Genomic DNA, 23,889 nt, shown 5'->3' with positions numbered 1-23,889 from the left:
TAATCCTAACGAAACAGAGTTCCCATCATTTCAGCCATGGAATGCTTGAGAATTCATAGACCATAATGCATAACATAAACAATGCGGTAAAAATCATTGAAGCTACAAACATCTTTACAGCAGTAGAAGCTAGTAGGAACCCAAATCGAGGAAAGAGAATGAAAGCTCTAACCAAACCAACTTGGTAATAAATTCTACAGCAAACAATCTCTTATACAACAATACAAGCGTAGAAAGTAAAATGAAACCCAAAAAGCACTTGGCTTTCTATTAGAATCAAATCAGTCATTTTTTTTATTTAATAAATTTCATATTTTGGAGAAAGAAAAAGAAAATTGGGTTCAACATGAGATGGAAAAAATCAACAACACAAGGACAGGATTATTTAAATTCTCAAAGAAGCAACAAAACCAAGGGTTGATGATGAAGGCACGGACGATGAACGAGTAAACAAATTAAAAAAAACCCGACTTGAATTTCGATAAATTAAAAAAACAACCCTAAGATTCTCCCACAGCAAACTTGCCCAAGCACCAATGCTCCCAATAGCAAACCCTAACCTTATTATCCCGCTCAAATCGAACAAAGAATGGGAGATTGAATAGAGGTCAGTGGAGTGGACCCAAGCTTTTCGTCGGGCGGGAATTTGGGCCGGCGGGTCTGAGGCAGCAGTGGCGGCGGTACCCCGAATGTTGGCCGACAAGACAACGATCTCTCGGCTCCTTGTTCGGGACGAGATCGGCGTCGGCGTCGGCGTCGTGGTGGTGGTGTCGCCATTCCAAAAGAGGAGGTCGAGAGAGAGAGAGAGCGAGAAATTTGAATTGAATTGGGATCGCCATTCCAACGAAACATTCTCTCTCTCTCTCTCTCTCCTCCTTCAAAAGAGATTTCATTAATTTATAAAAAAAATATTAGAAAAATAAAAATAAAAATAAAAATCGGATATTCCACAAACCAACAAACAACAAAGTAAAAAGTGTAGAAAAACAAAGCCGAAGCTGCTTTTTTATTCATTCAAATTTAAAATTAACCAACAGAAAAATAAAAGGAACTCTATTCAACGACACCACGAGTCTTATTACATTTTCCAGACAACTTACTCCACCGCCGGGTTCACCCTCCGGCAATTGACCCTCACTTCGCCCTGGCCTCCCGTCAGCGGGCTCAGGGCCGACATCTTCTGCATGGCCGCCGCAAAATCCGCCTCGAACGCCGACAGGTTCCTGCTGTAGCGCAGGACCTGCTCCTCCACCGCATTGCCGCCCCCGCCGCCGAACAGTGCCTGGTCCGACCGGAACAGGCCCTTCCGCTCCACCAGGTTGCCGTAGTAGGCGTTGTCGAACATGTCGGGGTTCCGAGGGTCAAGGGGCGCCACTGTGAGGTCGCCCCCGACAGGTGGACAGGCGGTCTGCAGCCTGGCCGCGTACTCCCGGTCCATGTTGGCGTCGTTGTAGATGCGACCGCGGAAGAAACGGCAGCTCGACCTCCCGATGGTGTGGGCGCCAGACAGGGCCACCATCTCTGCCTCCGTGAAGCCCTTGGCGGCGAACATTTCCCTGAGACCGGCGAGAGGGGAATCCGGGCCGGGCAGCTCGATGGTGGCGCTGGCATTGGGCGCCAGGGAATCCCTCCGGCCAAGCAGGAGGTCCCAACTTGGCCCGCCCACGGCAACGACCCCTTCTCTGGCTGCCACGGCCAGAGTGTCGGCGCAGGACACCACGCCCGGGCAGACATGCTCGAGCTCCGACTTTGCGGCGTCAACGACCTGGAAGCCGCGGAGGGAATTCTTGTTCGGAGGGGTGCCCTTCTCTCCTTCCACGGCGCCGGTGTCGTCCAGGAGGACGGAGCCGTCGCAGCCCTGCACGAAGCAGTCGTGGAAGTGCATTCGGAGGAGGGAGGCCCCGAGTCGAGGCTCCCCGGCGACGGCCCTTTGGACCACTGCGCGGATGACGGAGGTGGCCCGGGGGCAAGTGGCGTGGTAGAAGGTTGAGGACAGGGGGGGAGATGCAGCTGCAGTAGCGGAAGCTGCGGTGGATGGGTGGGGGAGTAGGAGTAGGAGGAGGAGAGAAAAGGTGGTGGCGGCGAAGAAGAGTACTCTGTTTTCCATAGTTTCAGAGGATGGGCTTAGGGTGGAGATGGGGTTACGAGGATAGAGAGAGGGCATATTTATGGTGATTGAGAAGCAAAAGGAGGTGTTTCTTGTAGCTGTGAATTAGTGCATGGGCGATGAATGTGTATGTGTGAAGGCTGATATAATTGGAGTGTGAACGCTAGCTGATCATGCATGGCTGAAAAAATCAAACACTAAAATTAAGCATGCATGCACAAATATGTATATGAACATCCCAAAGTCTTCCCAATAGATTATTATGGCTTTCTTCCGGTTGTGAATGTCTCCCTTTAAACTCGATCATCTCTCGATTTGGGAGGGAATAAGATTATCTGGCAAAGGAATATGTCCCAAGCATTGCATCATTAATCAATGTCTTGTTTCCACTGCTACTCGTGCGGACGGTGATGATTCCGACTAGATTCTATGGTCTTGTGCTTATATATGAGTCGTTCGATGGCGTTGTGAGGTGTTGTAATATATATATATATATATATATATATAATGAACCAACTACACCCGGGTTCTCCACCCAAATCTTTCAAAATCCTCCGAGTTACCTGGGACAAGATGATGATGGGTTTAATGAAATCTGATTGGGCCTGGTTGGTTTGGTTGCAGTTCGTAACATATCCCAAGCCCACGTATGAGTCCAGGTTGGAGAAGTGATGTCCAAGCCATGTACACATATAGGCTTATCTTTAATGGGTTTAGTTCCAAGTTCCATCCAAAATGAACTAAATGTGGTAGCTACGGTTTTCCTGTTACGTATTACAAGATTCTAGATATTAAAAATATGATGGGTCAACGTATAACTTAGAAGAACTAGCGTTAGATTGTTATGTATTTCGGAGGCATTATAATTATTAAGCTAACGCTAAATGAGTATTATGACTTGATACCGCTTATGTTTTCTTTAAGAACTTCAAATGATCGATGCATGTGTTTTCGGTACTGTCTCCTTACGGGCAGCATCACCGAGGGCAAGGAAGTTTCTTAGCTTTCGCTGTCCTTGTTTTCGACTCTTGGTGGGATCCCCTCCGAAATCCCTATACATCCAAGCCACTCAGTTCGATGTTGAGGCTGTTTGGCATACTCGGCCCGTATAAATAGCAATCGGATGAAACAAATGTTACAATGTTGATTCGATGATTCAAAAAATGAAAAGAATGGGAGCAAGAAAGAGAGTTTATAACGAAAAGTACATTAGCACTACTATCTGCCCGCGTCCATGGAACTGCAAGAGATCCCACCTAAATCTTGAGTTCATTCCACTGTTCCGACTCAGAATCAATGAGGTTCTAGTTTTCGACTTCAAGAAGCTGCTCGTCCTCGTTGGGATATCGAACCACTTGTCTCATGGTAGGCCTAGCTTCTGGTTTGTAGTGAGTGCAAAGCAAACCTAGTTCCAGCACCAACCTCATCTCTTTAACAACTAAATTCGAACCCAAGTTCGGATCAACTGTATCCAGTATGCGTGCGATCCATTCCACGATTCTCCATCACCCAATCCTCCAATATGATGAGCCCACTAATCTTCTTAAGATTGCAATTGGTTTAGTCAATGACAATCACTTTATACAGGTACTAAGAGTTAACTTACTTTTTTTGCAACATTGAACGTTGTTTTTGAAAGCTAATTGACTCCTTTCTTTTTGTACAGCCACGTTTGGCACCAGGGCATCCCATGCCACCGGTTGCACAAAATTAGCATACTCTTGCAGTAAATAACGCTCAACACCTTTACGCCAACTACCAAGATCGTGTGGAACAATTTAAGTTATTACCAGGTCTAAATAACGTAGCCACCACCGAAACGATATGTTTTGATTGTGACTGATTTATGTTTTACAAACTAAACTAAAATATATTGATTGCCGAGAGAGTGTACATTTGTAAAAACAAGGTTTATTTTTTAATGGTATCTAGCAGGCATGCAAAGCAACCTTGAAAAATATTTGAGCTAATTCCCCAAGCCATTCCTTACTTTATACAAGCTTACTTGGCCACCAAGCTTAGAACCCCTCACATAAATCACGATCATATTTAAGTTGGTGACGATGAACATGTATCATCAATTAATAGCACTCATACAAATAATTAAGTTTAATCAACTCAAAAGGTATGTATAGAAAGCCGAGATTAGTGTATTCGTCCAATTCTGATGATAATGGTGAAATCTGCGGTGTAAAGCTCTTCGGACGTGAGAGGCCGATTCATCATGTTCTTGGAGGCATAAAAGGTATGTAATGTTCATTTAAACTGGCATGCATCCTAAAACCCTAATTGGTGATCTGCTAATTACCCTTAGTCATATGGCGATGAATTGAACATGAAAAATCATAGATTAGTAATTAATCGTAGTAATCTTGCAGTTGCGGATGTGTTGTTGTGGAGGAATATAAGGTGTACATTGAGAAATGTGGGGTGTATTTAGAAAATATAAGGTGTATATTGAGAATGTGGGGTGTGGGGGTATTATGGGAAAGTATGTGGCGTGTATTAAGATAATTTTTAAGTGAAAAAGCAAATGTGGGGTGTATTAAATATGTGGGGTTTATTCAACAGTTTATGAGGTGTTAATATAATAAGCCTTCAGGACTCTCAGTCTTGGTATCAAAGATTCAAGGTCTCTTGTAATGATAAGTACGATTTCTTCACTCCATGTTGTTTAAGAAATTATCCCGGATTCGAATTAATAATCATCAAAATGTGAAATTTATGTGTATATATATCGTTGTGATGTTAATGAGGATATGAACGCAATTAGTACAATAATTAACAAGTTTTGTATCCGGAAAAGATGGTCATTGCTATCATCAACAGCAAAAACAAATCGACATTATGCGATAGGAAAATCACTGATTTTTGGTACAAGCACAACTCCAAAACAAAATATTTTATTAGCTAAAACAATGACAATTAAAAATAGAGCTCCAATTATTTCTTCCACAAATATGGCATCTATGGTAAGATAATTAACAATGGAGCCTGATAATTAACAATGCTCATGCTTATAACTACATACTTACTCCGCATCAACTGCAATTTTCATTCCCTTTTCACAATAAGACCCACCAGCTGGTATGAAATAGTTTATGCCCTTCTTTAACACCACATGATCGTTTCCTGAACGGTATCTATCCATTCCCCCAGCATATATGTCACAATGCACGTAGCTATCTTCGTTCGATATAGCAACTACGTAGAGGTTGGGATTGGTATATTTGAAAACTGTTCCAAAAACAACAAACAAACAAAAGAAATTGAGTAAAACCAACTAAATTAATCAATAAACTATAGAAGAATAAAATTGAGGATGCATGAACACAAATTGAAAACAAGTCTTTTTACCCAAAACATCTCCAGCCTTGAACTTCTTGCCCTCGGTCCAATGAGATAAGTCAGCACTAGGGCTCCATCCTTTCTCATCCCCAACTGTGTATTCTACCGCATGAACTTGTTCACATTGGAGTAGTAAACTGACCAAAAGCCCAAATCCAACGACCAAAATTTTGTTCATTTTGATTGACATCTTTGGTTTGATTTGATTTGATTCACAAACTCACAAATTCTAAAACCATAACCTGTGACTATAGACTGGAATACGAAGCCACATTACCAATCAATTTATAGATCATCGGGCCTATCCTGCATTCAATTCATTTTGATTTGTTACTCAAAATACAATATGAAACTGCCGTAGATAATTTTCACAATTATTGAATAATTATTTATAGAATATTCCTTCTCCTTGTACGGTTGCATTTGTCGCCCATAATCGGGATCGAATCCTGAAAATCATTTGTCAACCTCTGATTTGTTTCTTCTATAACTATTTTGATTTGTTTCTCATTTATTTTATTTTATTTTTATTATTTGTTTCATCAAGGTTAGCACGTGCTTGAATGTCAGCCTTAAATCAGATCTCAAAAGTTGCATTGGTCAATGTTCTTTTATGTTTTCCTTCCATTTGTAAAAATTCCTCTCTTAATTTTAAGGTGAATTAAACCAAAATATTGTGACCAACCATGAGAAATAATTAAAGGCTATAGACTAACCCATACATCGCACATGGACATGGGTGGTAATGTCAGGATGTTATATTTTTTTTTTGTCAAAGGTAGATTTTACTTAACTAAATACGAATAGGAATGTTTACATCTTCAGCTAGAATATTAAATAGAAACTTAGGTCCGTGGGCATCCCAACAGAAGGAGCCTCTTTTTAAGGTTACATATGAGGCCACAGCGTGGGCCGCAGCATTTCCTTTCCTCTTAGCAAACACGAAGCTCACCCTGCCAACTTGTGACGCCAGGACCCTAATATCATGGAGAAAACATTCAAGAGTTGCATCAATGACATACACTTCGTTGAGCATGCTAATCAGCCCCTGGGAATCAGACTCGATTTCCACCTCCGCAAAACCCCGCTCCCTGCAAACCAATAAGGCTGCACGCACAGCACTAGCCTCAGCCATAGCCGCCGTATTGAACAAAAAATCCCCCTCCCCGCCAGCCGCAAGAAGCATTCCAGCGAAGTCGCGCACCACCCATCCAAAGCCTCCACGGAGTGTTGATGCACACCAGGCGCCGTCACAATTTACCTTGATCACCCCGAAATTGGGTCTTCTCCACCGAACAGGTTGCCCAGCGTAAGAGATATCCTCCCCCACCACACCCACGGTAGTAGACGTTTGGGCAGGGACAAGGGATGCCCTATACTCTATAATCTGGCTTCGCACCACATTCACACTTCCCATGGGATTGGCTTCTGCACCCTTAAACAGCAGTTCGTTTCGACATTTCCAGATTCTCCACAGAATGAACACGCATTCCTGCAGTATTAGTTCATGGTTCTTCTCCTTCCGGAATCGATTACAAAGGTTGTGCCAACATTCCCCAAAATCCCTCCCCGTGGCAAGCTTTATGTCTAGTTGCAGGGAGCAGCTAAACCATAATACCCTGCTAAATTCACAATCAAAGAAGAGGTGATGCTCAGTTTCCCTAGCTTCCCCACACAGAGCACACGCCGTATTCACCCTCATTCTTCGTCGGTGGAGGTTACCCCTGACCGCCAAGGAGGAAGTACAGCACCGCCAAATGAAATACTTCATTTTATTTGGAACTTCCAGTCTCCAAATCTCCATCCAACGTTTGTCTGGTTCGTCCCTCCGACTACACCCCCCGGTTCCTTTCCGCCCTAGCTCACCATTTTCCTGCATTTCCATTGCAATACCATAACCAGTCCTCACAGTGTAATCACCGTTACTGGTGTGGTGCCATATTATTCTGTCCTTGCACCCCGCCAGACTAGTTGGGATGCCAAGGATAATATTACTTTCCTCCTTCTCAAAGCACCCCTTAACTAAATCAACCATCCAAGAGCCCGTCACCGGATTGATTAGATCCTTTACCATCACCGGCAAATCTGGGTGTTTTGAGAGAACCCGAAAGGTACGAGGTCTTGGAAGCCAAGGGTCATCATGCACTCGAATGCTGCTCCCATCACCCACCCTCCATCTTCTCCCTCTTTCCAAGATCCTTTTGCCTTGCATAATTCCTTTCCATCCCCACGAAGACCTTCTCCCCACCTTTGCCTCCATGAAGGAGCATTCAGGAAAGTACTTTTCTTTTAGAATCTTGCCCAGCAAGCTAGAGGGGTTGGATAGAATCCTCCATCCAATCTTTGCCAAGTAGGCCAAGTTAAAGGATATAAGATCCCGGAACCCCAGCCCTCCCACTTTCTTCCTTCTCTTCATTTTTTCCCAACTGAGCCAATGCATCCCATTTTTCTCCTTACTTCCCCGCCACCAGAATTTTGCAATAGTTGATTCCATTTCTTGGCAGAGATTCACTGGGAGTTTAAAACACGACATCGCATAATTTGGTAAAGCCATGGCCACCGCTTTAATCATCACTTCCTTCCCAGCCGGAGACAAAAATTGCTCCGCCCATCCATTTATTCTTCCCTCTAGTGCTTCACGAACTCCTTCGAAAACAGCCTTCTTTGACGCGCCAAAATCTGCACTAAGGCCCAAGTACCTACCGAAGGTCTCCTTACCAACAAAATTGGTGCATGACACAATCAACTGCCGTTGTTGCCGTGTACACTGGTTGCCAAAATACAGGGAGCTTTTTTCTCTATTGATTATTTGTCCCGAGGCAACAGCGTAGCATTGCAAAACCTCCAATATTCCTCTGACCTCTACCTCAGTTGCCTTACAGAAGATGACCGCGTCATCAGCGAAAAATAGGTGGGAAATTTGCATCCCATCAGGCGTGACTCTTATCCCGTGTAGAGAACCTTGCTCCTCCCTTTTCCTAAGCACAGCTGATAACCCCTCGGCACAAATTAGGAATAGAAATGGGGACATGGGATCTCCTTGTCGCAGTCCGCGCTTTGGCTGTATAAATCCAGTTGCAGAGCCATTCAGTAGCACACTGTACGACACAGTAGTTATACACACCTCAATTCTCTTGCAGAACTCATGAGGGAACCCCAGAGCCCTCATCATTTCCAGAAGAAAGCTCCATTCAACCCGATCGTAAGCCTTTGCCATATCAAGCTTCATGGCGACGCAATTCTCATCCCCGTTTTTTTGCTGATTCAGTGAGTGAAGAATCTCATGCACAACCAAAATATTATCCTGGATTTGTCGACCTGCCATAAAGGCTGATTGGTTTGCACTGATCAGATGTGGAATGACAGTTTTCATACGGTTAGTGAGAATTTTGGCAATCACCTTATACACAACATTACATAAGGAAATTGGGCGTAGTTGAGACATATTCCTCGGACTGGATACTTTAGGAATAAGCACCAGATTTGTATGGTTTAATTTGTGGAATACTGGGGCATGCTACCCGGGTGTGCAAGGAACTGCAGGTGGATCGAAGACCAGATGGGGATGGTAAGGGGGACATCGATGATACCCCCGCATACCGTGGGCTGGATGCAGAAACTGATATCCGAGGAAAACCTTTGGGATCTAATTCACGTAGTAAAGCCTCAGTCGGGTCTAATGGAGGGAGGACAAGCGAAGGAAGATGGAAGAGAGAGCGGATTGACGACGGAGATGGGAACCGAAGAAGCTCTCGGTCATCCTTGGATTCAGGCACAGGAGATCTGGCACAAACCAGGGACAGGAGCATCCTAAGTGGCGAGGGCAGGGGAGCTCGGGGGGAAGAAGAGGTGGTTGATACGGCATCCTCGCCAAGTAAAACACGAGCCTCCTGGACGCCAAAAGGGAGCGGGGGTAAATCTCTAGCTGGGGAAATTAGATGCCAAAGGATGAGGGCCGAGGATGCAAGAAGGGAAAGAGAGGCCGCTTTCGATGCAGGGCTAATAGGACCGGGGGGCGTAATGGCGGAGGAGGCAAGGCACATTATCCTGAAGGAATTGCCGGAACAGGAAGATAGACCATACGAGGCTAACAGACCAAAGGAATCGGGCATAGGAATTGATTTAAATGTGGAACTACAAAATGCAGATAATACCGAAGGAAATGTGGTGAACGGAAAGGGAAGGCTGAACCAACAGGGAACAGAGAAGGACGAGACCACGGCTACGGGGACTATGGATGAAGACCCTTTTGAGCTAAATCAAATTATAGAAGCTGTAATGCGGGAAACCAAAAGGACAAAAAGGCAGTTTACAGATGTGGAGCAGGAGGATACAGGGGAAGTTGGGTTTCAGAAACGTAGAAAACAAAGATTGATTGTGCTTTCGGAGGCGGAGGAGACCAACCGTGAGGGGTCTCCCAGGAATCCATGAAGCTAATCTGCTGGAACTGTCAGGGTATCGGGGGTGACCTGACAGTTGACAATTTAATGGAGCAAAACAAACTCCACACCCCTGACATAGTGATACTCCTAGAAACAAAAAATCGGAGTTATCGCTATGCTTACCTAAAGAAGCGACTTGGGATGGATTTCATGCACGCGGTTGAACCAAGAGGTATTGCGGGAGGTATGTGTATATTTTGGAGAACCTATGACCTGGTGATGCTTGTTAATTACTCGGAGTTTTTCATTGAGGTCGGTATCAGTGACAAGATCAAGGATGAGGAGTGGAGGTTAGTTGCGATCTATGCAAGCACGGATGATAAGAAAAGAAGGGACCAGTGGCACATTTTATCTCAACGGTTGGGGGTTGTGGGTGAGAAATGCGTGGTCATTGGGGACTTTAATGATATTCTGGAGGAATCGGAGAAGGAAGGGGGGAACTACCGATCGGTGGCAAGTAGGAAAGACTTTCGGGATTTCGTATCTGGCAATGAGCTGCTTGATTTGGGCTTTACAGGCTATCCTTTTACCTGGAGGAACCAAAGGGAGGATGGACCCATCCAGCAAAGGCTTGATCGGGGTTTGGCTTCTGAAGGGTGGATCTCGACCTACCCGGAGGCTAAAGTCCTGCATGAAGTTGTGGAGGGATCTGACCATGCTATGCTAATCTTGGACACTGATTTTGTTTCCGTTAAGAGGCGGAAACGGTTTATATACGATTCCCGATGGAATAGGGAAAATGAGTGCCATGGTATTGTGGGCACAAACTGGAAGTACAACTTTGTGGGATCCAAAGCATTTAGAGTGGTGGAGAAGTTGAAATGGGTCCGGAAAGGGCTGCAAAAATGGAGTAGAGCAAGTGGAAGAAACTCACAACTGCGGATTGCAATTCTGAAAAATGACTTGAGGAACACCTACAAGTCGGACAAGTTTGCTAGTGAGGCTGTTAGGAATATGGAGGGGGAACTTAAACACTTGCTTAGGGAGGAAGAAAGATACTGGAAACTCAAGTCCAGAAACCAATGGATGAAAGAGGGGGATAAAAATACTAAGTTTTTTCATGCTCAAACTATGAAGCGACGCAGGTGCAATAAAATTGTGGGATTGGAGGACGAGCAGGGAAATTGGTGCACGGGACCCGGCGAGGTGGATGAGATAGCAGTGAGGTATTTCAGGAACCTATTCCGCACCTGTAACCCAAGAGGTACTAAGGAAATCACGGAATGTGTGGAAGCCCAGATCAGACCGGAAAAGGCTCATTGGCTGATGCAAACGATAACGGCGGAAGAAGTGCGGAGCTCTATGTTCCAAATTCCGGCGGATAAAGCTCCGGGGCCGGATGGGTTCACAGGGAGTTTCTACCACGAATTCTGGGAAGTGGTTGGCAGCGATATTGTTGCTATGGTTCAGGCCTTTTGGGCCTCTGGAAAAATGGTGTGGTCAGGATGTTATAGAAGAAAAGGATTTGTTTCATTCCAAATCTAAGGTATAATATAAAATCCTAGCCTAGGGCATACATAAAAGGAAAGGATAAATACAATAATTACAATCCCAAATTACAAGGAATCACTTTAACAAGGAAATCTTAAATTATTGGAAACTATATACAAGTCAACACTCCCCCTCAAGTTAGTGCATATATATTACACATGCCCAACTTGTCTACAAACTTAGAAAACATTTCACTCGAGACTGCTTTGGTGAGAATGTCCGCTACCTAATCTTCCGTTCTGATTGGAGGAACTTCAATTATTTTCCCTTTTATCTTTTCTTTAATAAAGAACTTGTCAACCTCTACATGCTTGGTTCTATCATGTTGCACCGGATTGTGAGCAATATCACGAGCAGCTTTGTTCTCGCAAAATAATCTCATCAGTTGACTCTGTTTAACGCCCAAATCTTGTAATAGAAACTTAAGCCATAAAATCTCACAAATACTAAGCGCATACTCCTATATTCTACTTCTGCACTTGACCTTGCTACTACATTTTGCTTCTTGCTTCTCCACATGACCAGATTTCAACCAACAAAGGTAAAATAACCGGATGTAGAGCGTCTATCATCCGTTGAACCAGCCCAATCAGCATCCGTATAACCTGCAATTCTGAAATGACCATTCTTCAGCATCCGTATTTCACTGTATAGACCCACTTGCATCCCACAGGTTTCTTGCCAACTGGCAAGTCGATTACTTCCCAAATATCATTCTTCTTCAACGATCTCAATTCCTCGTTCATTGCTTCTTTCCAGCGGACATTTGCTAAGGCCACATTGTTAGGAATAAATACAGTAGATAATTGATGGATAAATGACTTATTTGATTATGACAGGTGAAGGGTAGACACATAATTATTCAATGGATATTTGACCCCTGAATCTATATTTGGTTCACTCACATGATATTTGTGTTTGCATTTAAGATCGGCCTCATAAGTTGGTTTAGGGATACCTCAGTTAATGTGCTCTGGAAGACGATGAGCAGGTGGAGCATCCGAAATGGAATGTGATTGGTTATGGGTATCGACCGGAGACAAGTGAATGTGAGATTGATCTATGCCATCTTGTTGAGTCAGATGCCCAAATTCCATGGCCTGTTGTTGTTGGTCCGTGCCTCATTCTTGCTGTCCAGAGATCACGGCCTGCTGCTGTTGGTTCGTGGCCCATTCCAGATGTCCAGATACCACGGGCTGGTCCTCTACATTCTGAAGCCCAGAGAACATGGGCGTGGGATTATCTTGAAGCCTAGAAGATTGGGGCATGACATGGGTGGGCTGGTCATAGGGCCCAGATTCCGTGGGTTGCACAACTAACTGTTGACCCTCATGAGGCCCAGATTTCGTGGGTTCCTCTGCTACTGTGGGCTGATGCATATCAACCCCAATCGGGCTAACATAATCAAGGGTTCGAACTTCTTCATCTCGCATCTTCCCTTCAAGTGAGGACCCATACGAACTATAATACATATCATGTTCATGAAACACAACATCCATTGTGATAAACATTTTCTTGGTTGGAGGATGATAACAACGGTAACCCTTTTGAGTGGTGGCATATCCCAAAAAAACACAACGAACGGCACGAGGGTCAAGCTTACTCTGTCTTTGAGGTGGGTGGAGGTGGACAAATGCGACACATCCCAATACACGAGGAGATAAATTAGAAACAGGTGGGCAACGAGTTTTAGTTTGAAGTGTCTGCAAAGGCGTTTGGAAGTCAATGGTGCGAGATGGGAGACAGTTGATAAGATATGCTGCCGAAGTCAGGGTTTCTCTCCAATAATGCAAGGGAAGGTGTGCCGCTAAAAGAGAGGCACGAACTACCTCTAGCAAGTGTCGATTCTTTCTCTCAGCAATTCTATTCTGTTGAGAAGTGTAAGGGCACGTAGTTTGATGAATAATACCATGTTTGTCAAGAAATGCACGAAGGTCCGCATTGACGTATTCACCTCCATTGTCATTCTGAAGAACCTGAATATTCATGTTGTATTGCACAGTAACCATATGATGAAAATTTTGAAAGGCTGAATTAACTTCACTTTTAGATTTCAACAACCTAACCCAAGTTATTTGCGTACAGTCGTCAATAAAGGTAACAAACCAGTGAGCACCACCAAGAGTACCAATTTTGCGTACAGTCATAAAAAACATCATCTAGTCATCCAAGGAAGAGGTAAACTCTCTACCGCTCAATTGAACTTTTGTAAGCCTTGATGTCATGTGCACACTCCATAGCCACTCTATTACAATGATCTAATTCTTGGAAAATTTCAGTCAATTCCCTAAAATATGTAGCCAAGAAACGACCATTCTGCCGAAGGCAGGCATGATGCCTTCTGACTTAGAGTGTAAATTCTAACTTCATCGTTTTTTATCAAAATAGACTGTCTTTAGAGAATCCCAAATCTCTTTTGCCGTGGGTAAACGGATATATCGTTTTATAATCTCAGGTTTCATGGATGACAGTAGCCAACTCTTTATTTTTTGATCTTCAGAGAACCAATCATCGTACTTGGCATCGTTTTCGTATAGAGCCTTGATAAACCCACGAGGATATCCCATTCTTTTTCTTCCAGCGATATGAGTTTGGATGAGAGGAGCCCATAAATCATAGTTCTTCTCATCAAGTAGCATACCGATTCTAAAGTTTGAGTTGTCCGAGTGCACCGCAACAGGGACAACAGTTTTCTCATCACTCTTCTCTGCCATGGATGGAAACAGTTGCTTCTGTGATGCGAATGGGGAAAAAACAGGGCCGACAGGACTTGCAGAATGATGAATCGGTGGAACTGACAGCAACAACACACGGTTGCTCGCTGCTTGGTCGAGAACATCAACGACAAGAAAACACCAGGTCGCTCGCTGAACACAAGCATAATGATATGGAAGCGGTGGGTTGTCTTTTTCCTGGACGATGTGTTGAACAGCTCAGCACAGTTGGGAATCAATGGTGGTATCACACAATACCAATTAGGGTTTTCTTGGCTCTAGTGCCAAGAAGAAAATGATGCGTTGAAGTTATTTTTTTCATTCCAAATCTGAGGTATAATATACAATCCTAGGGCATACATAAAAGGAAAGGATAAATACAATAATTACAATCCCAAATTATAAGGAATCACCCTAACTAGGAAATCCTAAATTGTGGGAAACTATATACAAGTCAACAGTTATACCAGGGTTTGAACGGTGAGTAAAAACAAACTCTTACTAATAAGGAACATAGACAAAGGAAATAAATCAGTCGTTGACTAATGTAAGGACTTCTTCAGTTGGTGAAATGTTTTGTATGCCTACACATACACGTACACTAATTTAGTATTCAATCCATGAAAATTAGGTCCCTGAATTATGTTTTCAATAAAATAAGTCCATAAATTCATTAAAAATTTCTAATTTCATTCTTATTATTATATTCAAAGCTATTTTATTCGACTTTTTGTCACCTTAAGTCACTTAACATACTTTAGAGCGTAATATCATCCATTTCTCGCCTATAAGCCCTTAACATTTCATATAGGTTGCGAATCTAACGTCTAATTTACCCTCCAAAGTTAACTCTATACACTATTTCTTTATAAAAAAATTACTAGTTTACCCTCCAAAGTGTATCACATGCTTGTAACGTGACTTAAATTGATGAAAAATTGAATACAATAGCTTTGAGTCTAATATGAAGGATGTAGTTAGCAGAATTTTGTAATTCAAGGATTGATTTTTCAGAAAAAATAGTTTAGAACCTAATTTTTACTCAGGTGATAAATCAGTGACGAAATTGACAATTCACCCTAACTTATAATAGCTACAAAATTATAGTACCTAAAAAGTATACGTAAAGCCTTTGCAGCCCCGTTTCATGGATCAATTGACCATTGATGGTCAGTTTATCAATGTGCTCTAAATGCCTGAAGCATGATGCCTTAAAGGCAGTGATCTTTGCATCATTAAACTTTTGACGTATCATCCCTAACATATGACAAGCTTGGGATAGGTTGTTAAATCTTCCCCTGTAGGATTATTCTTCTCTTGTCACTAATTGAACACTTTGATTTGCCATCTGCTATACAAATAACAATACAAGCATTCAACACAACCAAATTCAACAATATATACCTTTAACCTAGCCTGTCAATTAGTTTTCATAAGGTGTCACCATAGTAGTAATATAATAGCCCATGTCTTCCTTCTCCACACGGCTCACTAACTCTGCCTGCGGTGGGGTGGACAAAGCATTATGAATTTAGTAAACTTAAGTTAATTCATAAAATTGAAGAAGCTTTCATCAACACAAATCAGCCCCAAGTCAACAATATAACTTCAACACAACCAAATTCAATAATATAAGCCTTATACACAACTTGTCAACAAGAGTTCATAAACCCACATCAAAACCAAATTTTCTCAAAATTACATAGTTTCCACCAATTTCCACTAATTTCATTATCAACCATGCATAAATAACCACGAACACTAGATTAATTTTTATCAAATTTAACACAAATAATAAAATTTACTTCTAAGGTTTGGCATTTTCAAACTCACCAAATTTCAAAGTGACCCAGAAGGAAGTATGATTTTGAGTATCTATGGAAGCAAGGAATCTTACCTCGAATTGGAGAAAGCAAGTACGACGACGTCCTTTCTGTCCAATCGACTGGACAAATTAAGAACCAATTTGGACGAAGTTCGACTTAATTTCAAACATGCAATGTGGAAGTCGATTGAGTTTCAAACGCCCTGCCGGAGACAACAAACATTGGAGAAGTTCGACTGAATTTCGAACTATGTGGAATTCGATGAAATTTTTTTTTTTTTTGAAATGGTTTGCTAGAGAGTTTTTGGCAGAGGAAATGACAAGATTAACGAAGGAGGTAACTGTTGTTGGGGGAGGGAGAGAGTTATAGTTGAAAAAAAAAACTGTTGTCGGATCCAATGGGTTTTAATGACGAGTCGTTTTTGACCTGGTTTTACTGTAACCTTGCTTTGATTGATTTATTTACAGCCGTTGAAATCATATCCAACGGCCTACATTTGTTTGCACAAATGGATCCAAAACTCGGCCCGCAATGTTGAATGATCCTGAAGATCATTTTTCGCAAATTTGGGCCAGAATTATGGGGCTACGTCCATCAAGTCCTCACATAATGTTGTAGGTCAAGATCATCTCCAGAACAATCTTCTCTGTGGTGCAACATAGCAAAAGAAGTTAGGTACCTATCTGACTCTATATAATTACTGTAATATTGACGTGGTTCTCTAAAAAATAATGTGTATAGATACGATTTTGTTAGTCCAATTCCCTATTTGTAACTAGATTTCTTCTTTTTTTGAGTTGTGTTCTTGTTTCATGGGTTTTAAATGTCGGTAGTGTACTTTACTTCACACAAACAATTAGATGCAATGTTACGTAGTGTTGTATTTTTGTTTTCATGGGTTTTGGTTGCTTTGCTTTAGTGTTTATGTACAATTAAGAATATATACTTGTACCAATTTTTATATTGTTGTTTTATTTATCGATTAGTTCAGGTACTAATGAGGTGGAACATAGCCACCCATAAGGCTAATGTGGGTTGTAGTCCATGGAGGTTTTCTGTTAGGGTAATGCTATTCATGCACTCATTTTTACTTTTCATACACCTCTCTCAAGTTTTGGCTGTCGAATCGAATGAATTGAAGATGATCAATGACAAAAAATTAACAAGGAGGTGTGTTGGAGGGAAATATGTGTGTATGAACAACACTATTCTTTTGTGTGATTAACACCATTCAATATAGGTTATTATTTCGTGTATATTTAACAGAGGATAGGTAATAAATAGTATGTTTTATGCTAAAAATGACAAATAAGTTATATCCCTTGTCCCCCTTTTATCCTATTCATAAAAGAAATGACCATTTATCCTATGCGATTTAGCCTCTGTGCTTCTTTCAAGAAAAGAAAATTAACTTTTTTAAATTCACAATCACATCCCTATCACTGCAATTGTTGACTTTCCGTTGCATCTTTTTAATGAATGTCACCTTTGGTACATTCTTAATCTCTTTATTTACTTATTCATGATTTAATTAGAAGGTTAATTATTTATATAATCCTTCAGTTTATCGGTTAGGGTTATGATTTTAAGAATAGTTTATATTCTATTGTTGTTCTTTTATATTGATTATTATATAATTTTATATAAACAAAAAATAAACATATGATTTTATGGTACTAATTTTAGCTAGCCCACCCAAGAAAAAAATCATGGCTCCGCCCTTGGGTAGTAGAAGGCTAAGGGTATAAAAAAAAAAGGAAGGACATGTCCTGAAACTTGACATCAAAGGTGACACTAGGTATTATGTTCTATAATTTCTAACATTTTTTTTTAACAGACGATATTAATGAAGTGAAATACTACTAGACCGGAGTACTAAGTAGTAATTTTTTTATACATTTAGAATGATTCAAACGGTATTAATATTGTGTCCAATTCTCACGCACTTAAGCATTGACATTGTATGTGATACGGGTGTGATCAAACAACTCTCAGAAGTTCACCGATTAGATCCTTATACTCATCTGCAGGACCACTTGAAGTGGACTTTGAGACCTAGTGTTAGAGGACATCTTCGAGGGTTGTTCTTGATTTATTATATCGTGATTATTCTTAGGATTGTAGTATTTTGCAATATGTTAATGGCTTTTTTACATGTTTTACTGTTAGTGTTGTTCCATTAATGGCAATTTTAAACATTTTTTATATAACAATTGTATATTTGAAATATTTCTTTTTCCAACCATATATTTGTATTTACGACAACCCCAAGGTCGCTGAATGGTAATTGTGATGATGATGAGCCCTTGTAAATAGTAATTCATTGTTGGAAATAGAATTTTTTATAACAATTACTAATTGAAAATATATGCAACGATCCGTCCCAGACTTTTTTTACGATTTTCGAAATAAGGGTCATTTTGGTAATTTAGGGAGATATTTGTTTGAGATGTTTGCTTTTTGGGCTTGGATGGTGTGCCAATGGGTGGCCCACCCCTTGTTTTGGTCTCCCAGCCTCTCTCTCTCTTCCCTTTCCCCGTCACTCTCGATCATTAACTCTCTTCACTCTTTCTTTCTTTTATCTCCCTCTCACCTCTGCACTCTTTTTTTTACGAACACAGACACACAAACAACAAACAACAACAATGGCAACACCATCACCGTGACTTCCACCGGCGAACCACCCTCACCACCATCGATACCTCGTCGTTGCGACCCCAGGCCAAGAACGTGGACCTTCGGCAGTGGTGGAGTTCACTGTTCCTGGCTTTACCCGACACACTGTTGACGAGACTTCTACATCCCCGACATAGGTAAGTGCTTAGACCCCATTAGGTTGGATTTTAGGGTTAGATTAGGGTAGGTTTTAAGTGGTTTATTCTTGTTGGATGCAGAAAACAGCGCGGGGATCCCAAGCCCAGTTTTCCGACGAGAACCCGAGCCTTCCAGGCCATTTTCCGGCCAACTTCGGCCACGACACAGCTCCAAACTAGTACGAATCTCTTCCCCTCATCCTAAGCTTCATTTCTATAGTTAGAATGTTGAAAATGGTGAAGAAATGAGCTCGAACGGAGCTTTAGAACCTCTGCCTAGAATTCGGCAACCCACGGCCTAAAATCGGGTCGACTCGACTCGACAACCCAGCGACCCAACCAACCTGGCCCAAACCCGATTACCTTAAACCCGGCCCAATCCAGATACTTCCCGGCCCAAACCCAGATGTTTCCTGGCCCAAAACCACCTGACCCAACCCAGCAGTCCGACCGATCCCATAAACCCGGAACCAGACCCGACCCGGATCTGACCCAGATCCAAGCCGACCAGACCCGACCCATTCCAAAGAATATTCCGTTAGGGAATATTCCAAATCCGACGTCCGTTTTCCCAAATTCGATCATCTTAATAGGGTTTTACTAATTGGTCCCTTTATATGCTTAGGTGCGTTTGTTAGTGGCGACTCCGTCCTCTCAAGTTTGAGCAACTTTTCGGCAACGAAGTATCTGTGAATGGACCCCTTCCAAAATGCATGTTTTGATTACTAGAATTGCATACATGAAAATCATGATTTATGACTACCTTTTATGAAATGTTTATTAGTTATCGGATTTACGCTTTATGAAATATCATGCTTTATCGGATTTACGTATACTCAGATATTTATGAACATGATTTATGATATGATGCTTGAGCTATTGAGCTCCGATGAGATATATTTTGGAAAGATTATGTTTATGATTTTCTGTTCTTACTTAGTGGATATTCATGTTTATATATTGCCTTCGGGGTGGGAGATGTAGTGCCTATGGGCGAAAGATTTATAAATAATGTCTTCGGGTGGAAGATTCATATATTGCCTTCGGACGAGTGATGTAGGGCCCATGGGCGGAAGATTTATATATGCCTTCGGGTGGGCGATGTAGGGCCTTCGGGCGATTATGTTATCACTACTAAGCACACTATATACAATGTATATTAATTTATGAAATGTTTTATTTCATGTAAGGATTTTCGGAAAACCTACTACTTATTATGCTATATGAGTTTTTATAAAACCTGGGGGTTAGTACGTTTAAAGAGTAATTGTTTTAGTAGTACTTATATATAAACTTGGTCCACTTATGTTTTGTTTTGTGCTCCCTTCAGGACTTAGAATCGAGGCGTACAATCTCGGCGTCAGGGCACTCCTGCAGGACTTAGACAATGTTGTTTTTTCCTAGCCTGTAGGCACGAGATATAGTTTGCCTCTTGACCAATGGATTTCAAGTGACATCCAGAAGCACAACCCTTGAAGATCTAACCAAGCTTATTCCTTCACAGCATTCTTTAGATGTAGCTAGTAAAACACATTGGTTTACTGGAATGATAGTCAAAAACCTTCATCGAGGACTAACGCTGCTTCATATCACAATTTCCGTCCATATACAACACATCTTTGTCTTCAGTCTAGTGGAATTGATATCGCAGAAGATCCCTTGTAAGAATCAAGAATATACTGACTGGAAACAAGAATTCTTTCATTCAAAGCAGCTTTGAGTCGAATGAGGTCCATCTGAAATTTTACCTCAACTAGAACATTAGGATTTAATTTTAATTCATTCAACTTATCCCAATCTCCAAAAAATGTTTCCTCGTTAAGAAGAGGGAAGGATGAATAAATATAAAAGACTCCAAAGTGTTCATATTCAAACTGTGATTTTATCACGTAGTTGAGAAAATTTTATGCTTTATTGACAAATTATCAGATAATGTCCCGTACTAGTGCTTAATTATATCCAATATGAGCTAACAACAGCTAGCGTGCGATTTAAGTGGTCGGGTCAGGAACTTGGTGATTTCAATATCTAATATGAGCTAACAACAACTAGCGTACTAGTGCTCAAGATCAATATCTAATTATTTCTTTCTTCTTAGTTAACTAAGAGCTCAACCACTTAGTATTACGGTATGTTACATTCCGATCAAGAACTTGGTGATTTCAGGAGCCCAACATTTGTTTGACAATGCATATTTTAAGAACTTGGTGATTTCAACAAGTGGTCATTTACCACAGTGATGGAAAAGTGTTGTGCCCTTACATGACGGCGTGAGTTCAAATCCCGTCGGCAGCTAATTTTACAATTACCTTACTAACGCTATTGTTCGAAAAAAAAAAAACTTTGTGAGCCAAAAAGGGTGTTACATTCCGATCAAGAACTCTTTGACGACGGATCAACCGAGACGCATGCGCAAGCTTCAAACGGACTTCCCAAGGCTATGATCAAGATGACAAAGCTTAGCCCTCTTTTGCGCACCAACCGTCAAATCATGGCCGATTGCAAAAAAAAAATAGTTGGAGCCAAATTCATGATCATGGCCGATTGCAAAAAAATTAGTCAGTGCCAAATTCGTGCACCGCTGCATGTGGTGGAGATGCACAAATTCAAGTAACGTGTAAAAAAAACAAACAACCGTGAGCAAGCCTGAGACCGGGGTGTCGGTCAAAAGCTCTTTGACAATCAAATTAGTAAGCAAATATAAGACTCAAGCAGTGGGCAAAAGAGTTAGAATGCGATGATTGTGTTACCAGGGATAAACCTGATAATGGTGTATTTATACAGTCGGGAGAGACCTTTGTAGAATAGAATCATGTATAAACAATTGCTACCAGGATTTTTTAGGTTCTCTCTCTGACTGTGGAGATGAGAATGCTTCGTTGGATGTGTGGGCACATGAGAAAGATTGGAATTAGAAATGAGGATATCCGAGGTAAAGTAGGAGCAGCCGAAATTGAAGGTAAGATGAGAAAAAATCGGTTAAGGTGGTTTGGACATGTGAAACGAAAGCTTACAGACGCTTCGGTTAGAAGTTGTGATTACAAGACAGGTTTAGAGTCGAAGAGGTAGAAGAAAACCTAAGAAGACTTGGAAGGAGACTCTAAGAAAGGACTTTGAGTACTTAAATCTAACGGAAGATGTGGCACAGAACCAAGTGCAGTGATGTTCTAAGATTCATACAGCCAACCCTACTTAGTGGGATAAGACTTTATTGTTGCTGTTGTTGTAGTCTCTAAGTGTGGTTTCGAGTGAACCAGCATTGAATGCTCACATTGTAACACTTATTATACGCATCTAAATGTTGTAATAATACGCCTAATATTCTCATCATTATGTGGCAACAGGAGTTGAAATCAGGGTGGCAATTTGTAGATTTTTGGGTTGAGGTTCCAAGGAGCCAAAAAAGTTGCGACTGAATCTACTTAACTCACGAAACTGTTGAACCTGATAGAATCACATTTTGAAATGCTAATAAAGTCAAGGTCAACCTAATAGAGGAAAGGCATAAAGAAGAAACTCAAGTGGATCACAGCCATGAATTATAAGTAAATCAATTCAACCTTATAACTGAGGCAGGCTACAGATAACACATTTAAAGTTATATGAACAGACAGATTTAATTGATTTTTCAGCTCTGTGCTTGTCCGAAATTGAAGTGAACCTCTAGTTTTTGAGATAACTCTTTTTCTATTAGAAATTGAAAATTAAACCCAACAAGCACCTGCCTTTCTCTTAGAAGCTAGCAACCATTTTACAGGCAACCCATGTCGAGGAAAGAAAATGATGAAAGCTCTACCAATCCAACTTGGTAATAAATTCTACAGCCAAATCTCCTAAACAATACAAGGGTAGAAACTAAAATTAAACCCAAAAAGCACTTGGCTTTCTATTAGAAATCAGATCAGTCATTTTTCATTTAATAAATTTCATATACTTTCAACAATCCAAAGAAAATTGGGTTCAACATCAGATTGAAAATATCAACAACACAAGGGCACGATTATTTAAATTCTCAAAGAACCAACCCACAAGAAAAACACCATCATGACCATCGACGGAAAGAGGAAAGAGACTCACTGCGAGGCCTACAGCTCCCATATGCGAAAACAGCCACTGTTGATCCAGGAAAGTAGTTCCTCTTCTTTAAACTGTAAACGCAAGACAAAAAAAAACTGTAGGCCAAATATTTCCCTGACAACATGTCTACTGTAATAACCCATCAATCTTCCAGCACTACTACTTGTCATCTAGAACAAGAACAATCTTGCAACCCGAAACTCTACCAAATCTTTCTTCAAAACTTCATCAATTCATCTTTATATTAGAAAAATAAAAATAATTTCTCCCAACTACTGATAGCATGGTCAAGAAAGCTAAGGCAAGAACATGAAATTGAGCAAAACACCACTCAATGACTGACTGAGAATCGAATTGCAATAAACAAACATTATATAAGCACTATGAAGGGTGGCTATGTTAAGATCAGAATTGAAACAAATAATCCTAACCTTTACACCCCACTATTTCACAACCGCAGCCCCACCATAATTAGTCTTTATAAGCACTATGAAGGACGTATCGCTTGAGGCAGCTCAAATGGATGGTTGCCAGTAGCTCTGATGTGACTCCCAAAAATCAGTTCATTCTCAGTAGTTTCGTCCGGAGGCCTGCTGGAGGCACGGACAATGAACGAGTAAACAATTGGTGCCATGATTTTTTAGGTTCAGTCCCTGACTGGTTCTGAGTGAACCAGCATTGAATGCTCACAATGTAACACTTACCGTATGCATCTAAATGTTGTTATAATACGCCTGATGTTCTTATCATTATGTGGCAACCGGTGTTTAAGTTACCATTGCAATTTGTAGATTTTTGGGTTGACGTTCCAACGAGCCAAAAATGTTGAGCCTGAATCTACTTACGTTTCTAAACTGTTGAACTTGATAGAATCACATTTTTAAAAGCTAAGAAAGTCAAGGCCAACTTAATACTCATAATGAAGAAACTCAAGTGGATCACAGCCATGAATTATAAGTACATCAATTCTACCTTAGAACTGAGGCAGGCCACAGATAACACATTTAAAGTTATACGAAAACACATATAAACAAAGAGGTATAAAGAAAGAAACTTACACATTTAAAGTTA

The 23,889-nt window shown here is 41.2% G+C and overlaps 3 protein-coding genes across 10 annotated transcripts in view; all 3 read right to left on the bottom strand.

Moving 5' to 3' along the window:
- LOC126618779 (basic blue protein-like) overlaps positions 1-23,889 on the bottom strand; it is a 73,343-nt gene that overhangs the window by 34,334 nt on the left and 15,120 nt on the right. For 5 of the 8 annotated variants that reach the window (XM_050286942.1, XM_050286945.1, XM_050286943.1 and 2 more), the window contains exon 1: positions 561-887. The exons of 2 other annotated variants lie outside the window; for them this stretch is intronic. The gene's annotated coding sequence lies outside the window, so the exon portion shown is untranslated. Of the gene's footprint in view, positions 1-560; positions 889-23,889 lie in introns of those variants that run through there. One more of the 8 variants, XR_007621850.1, reaches the window with a different exon arrangement.
- Positions 1,020-2,107, bottom strand: LOC126619636 (cationic peroxidase 1-like). Its single transcript, XM_050288053.1, has one exon. The coding sequence runs from the start codon at positions 2,105-2,107 to the stop codon at positions 1,097-1,099; it is 1,011 nt and encodes a 336-aa protein (XP_050144010.1). The 3' UTR covers positions 1,020-1,096.
- On the bottom strand, positions 4,915-5,645 carry LOC126618782 (basic blue protein-like). Its single transcript, XM_050286948.1, has 2 exons — positions 5,465-5,645; positions 4,915-5,344 (listed from the first exon to the last, which is right to left on the bottom strand). The coding sequence occupies exons 1-2, from the start codon at positions 5,643-5,645 to the stop codon at positions 5,139-5,141; spliced, it is 387 nt and encodes a 128-aa protein (XP_050142905.1). The 3' UTR covers positions 4,915-5,138.

Source organism: Malus sylvestris, chromosome 4, assembly GCF_916048215.2.
Source record: "Malus sylvestris chromosome 4, drMalSylv7.2, whole genome shotgun sequence".
NCBI lineage: Eukaryota > Viridiplantae > Streptophyta > Magnoliopsida > Rosales > Rosaceae > Malus > Malus sylvestris.
Note: the sequence above shows the minus strand (reverse complement) of the source record. Positions and strands in the feature narration are given on the sequence as shown.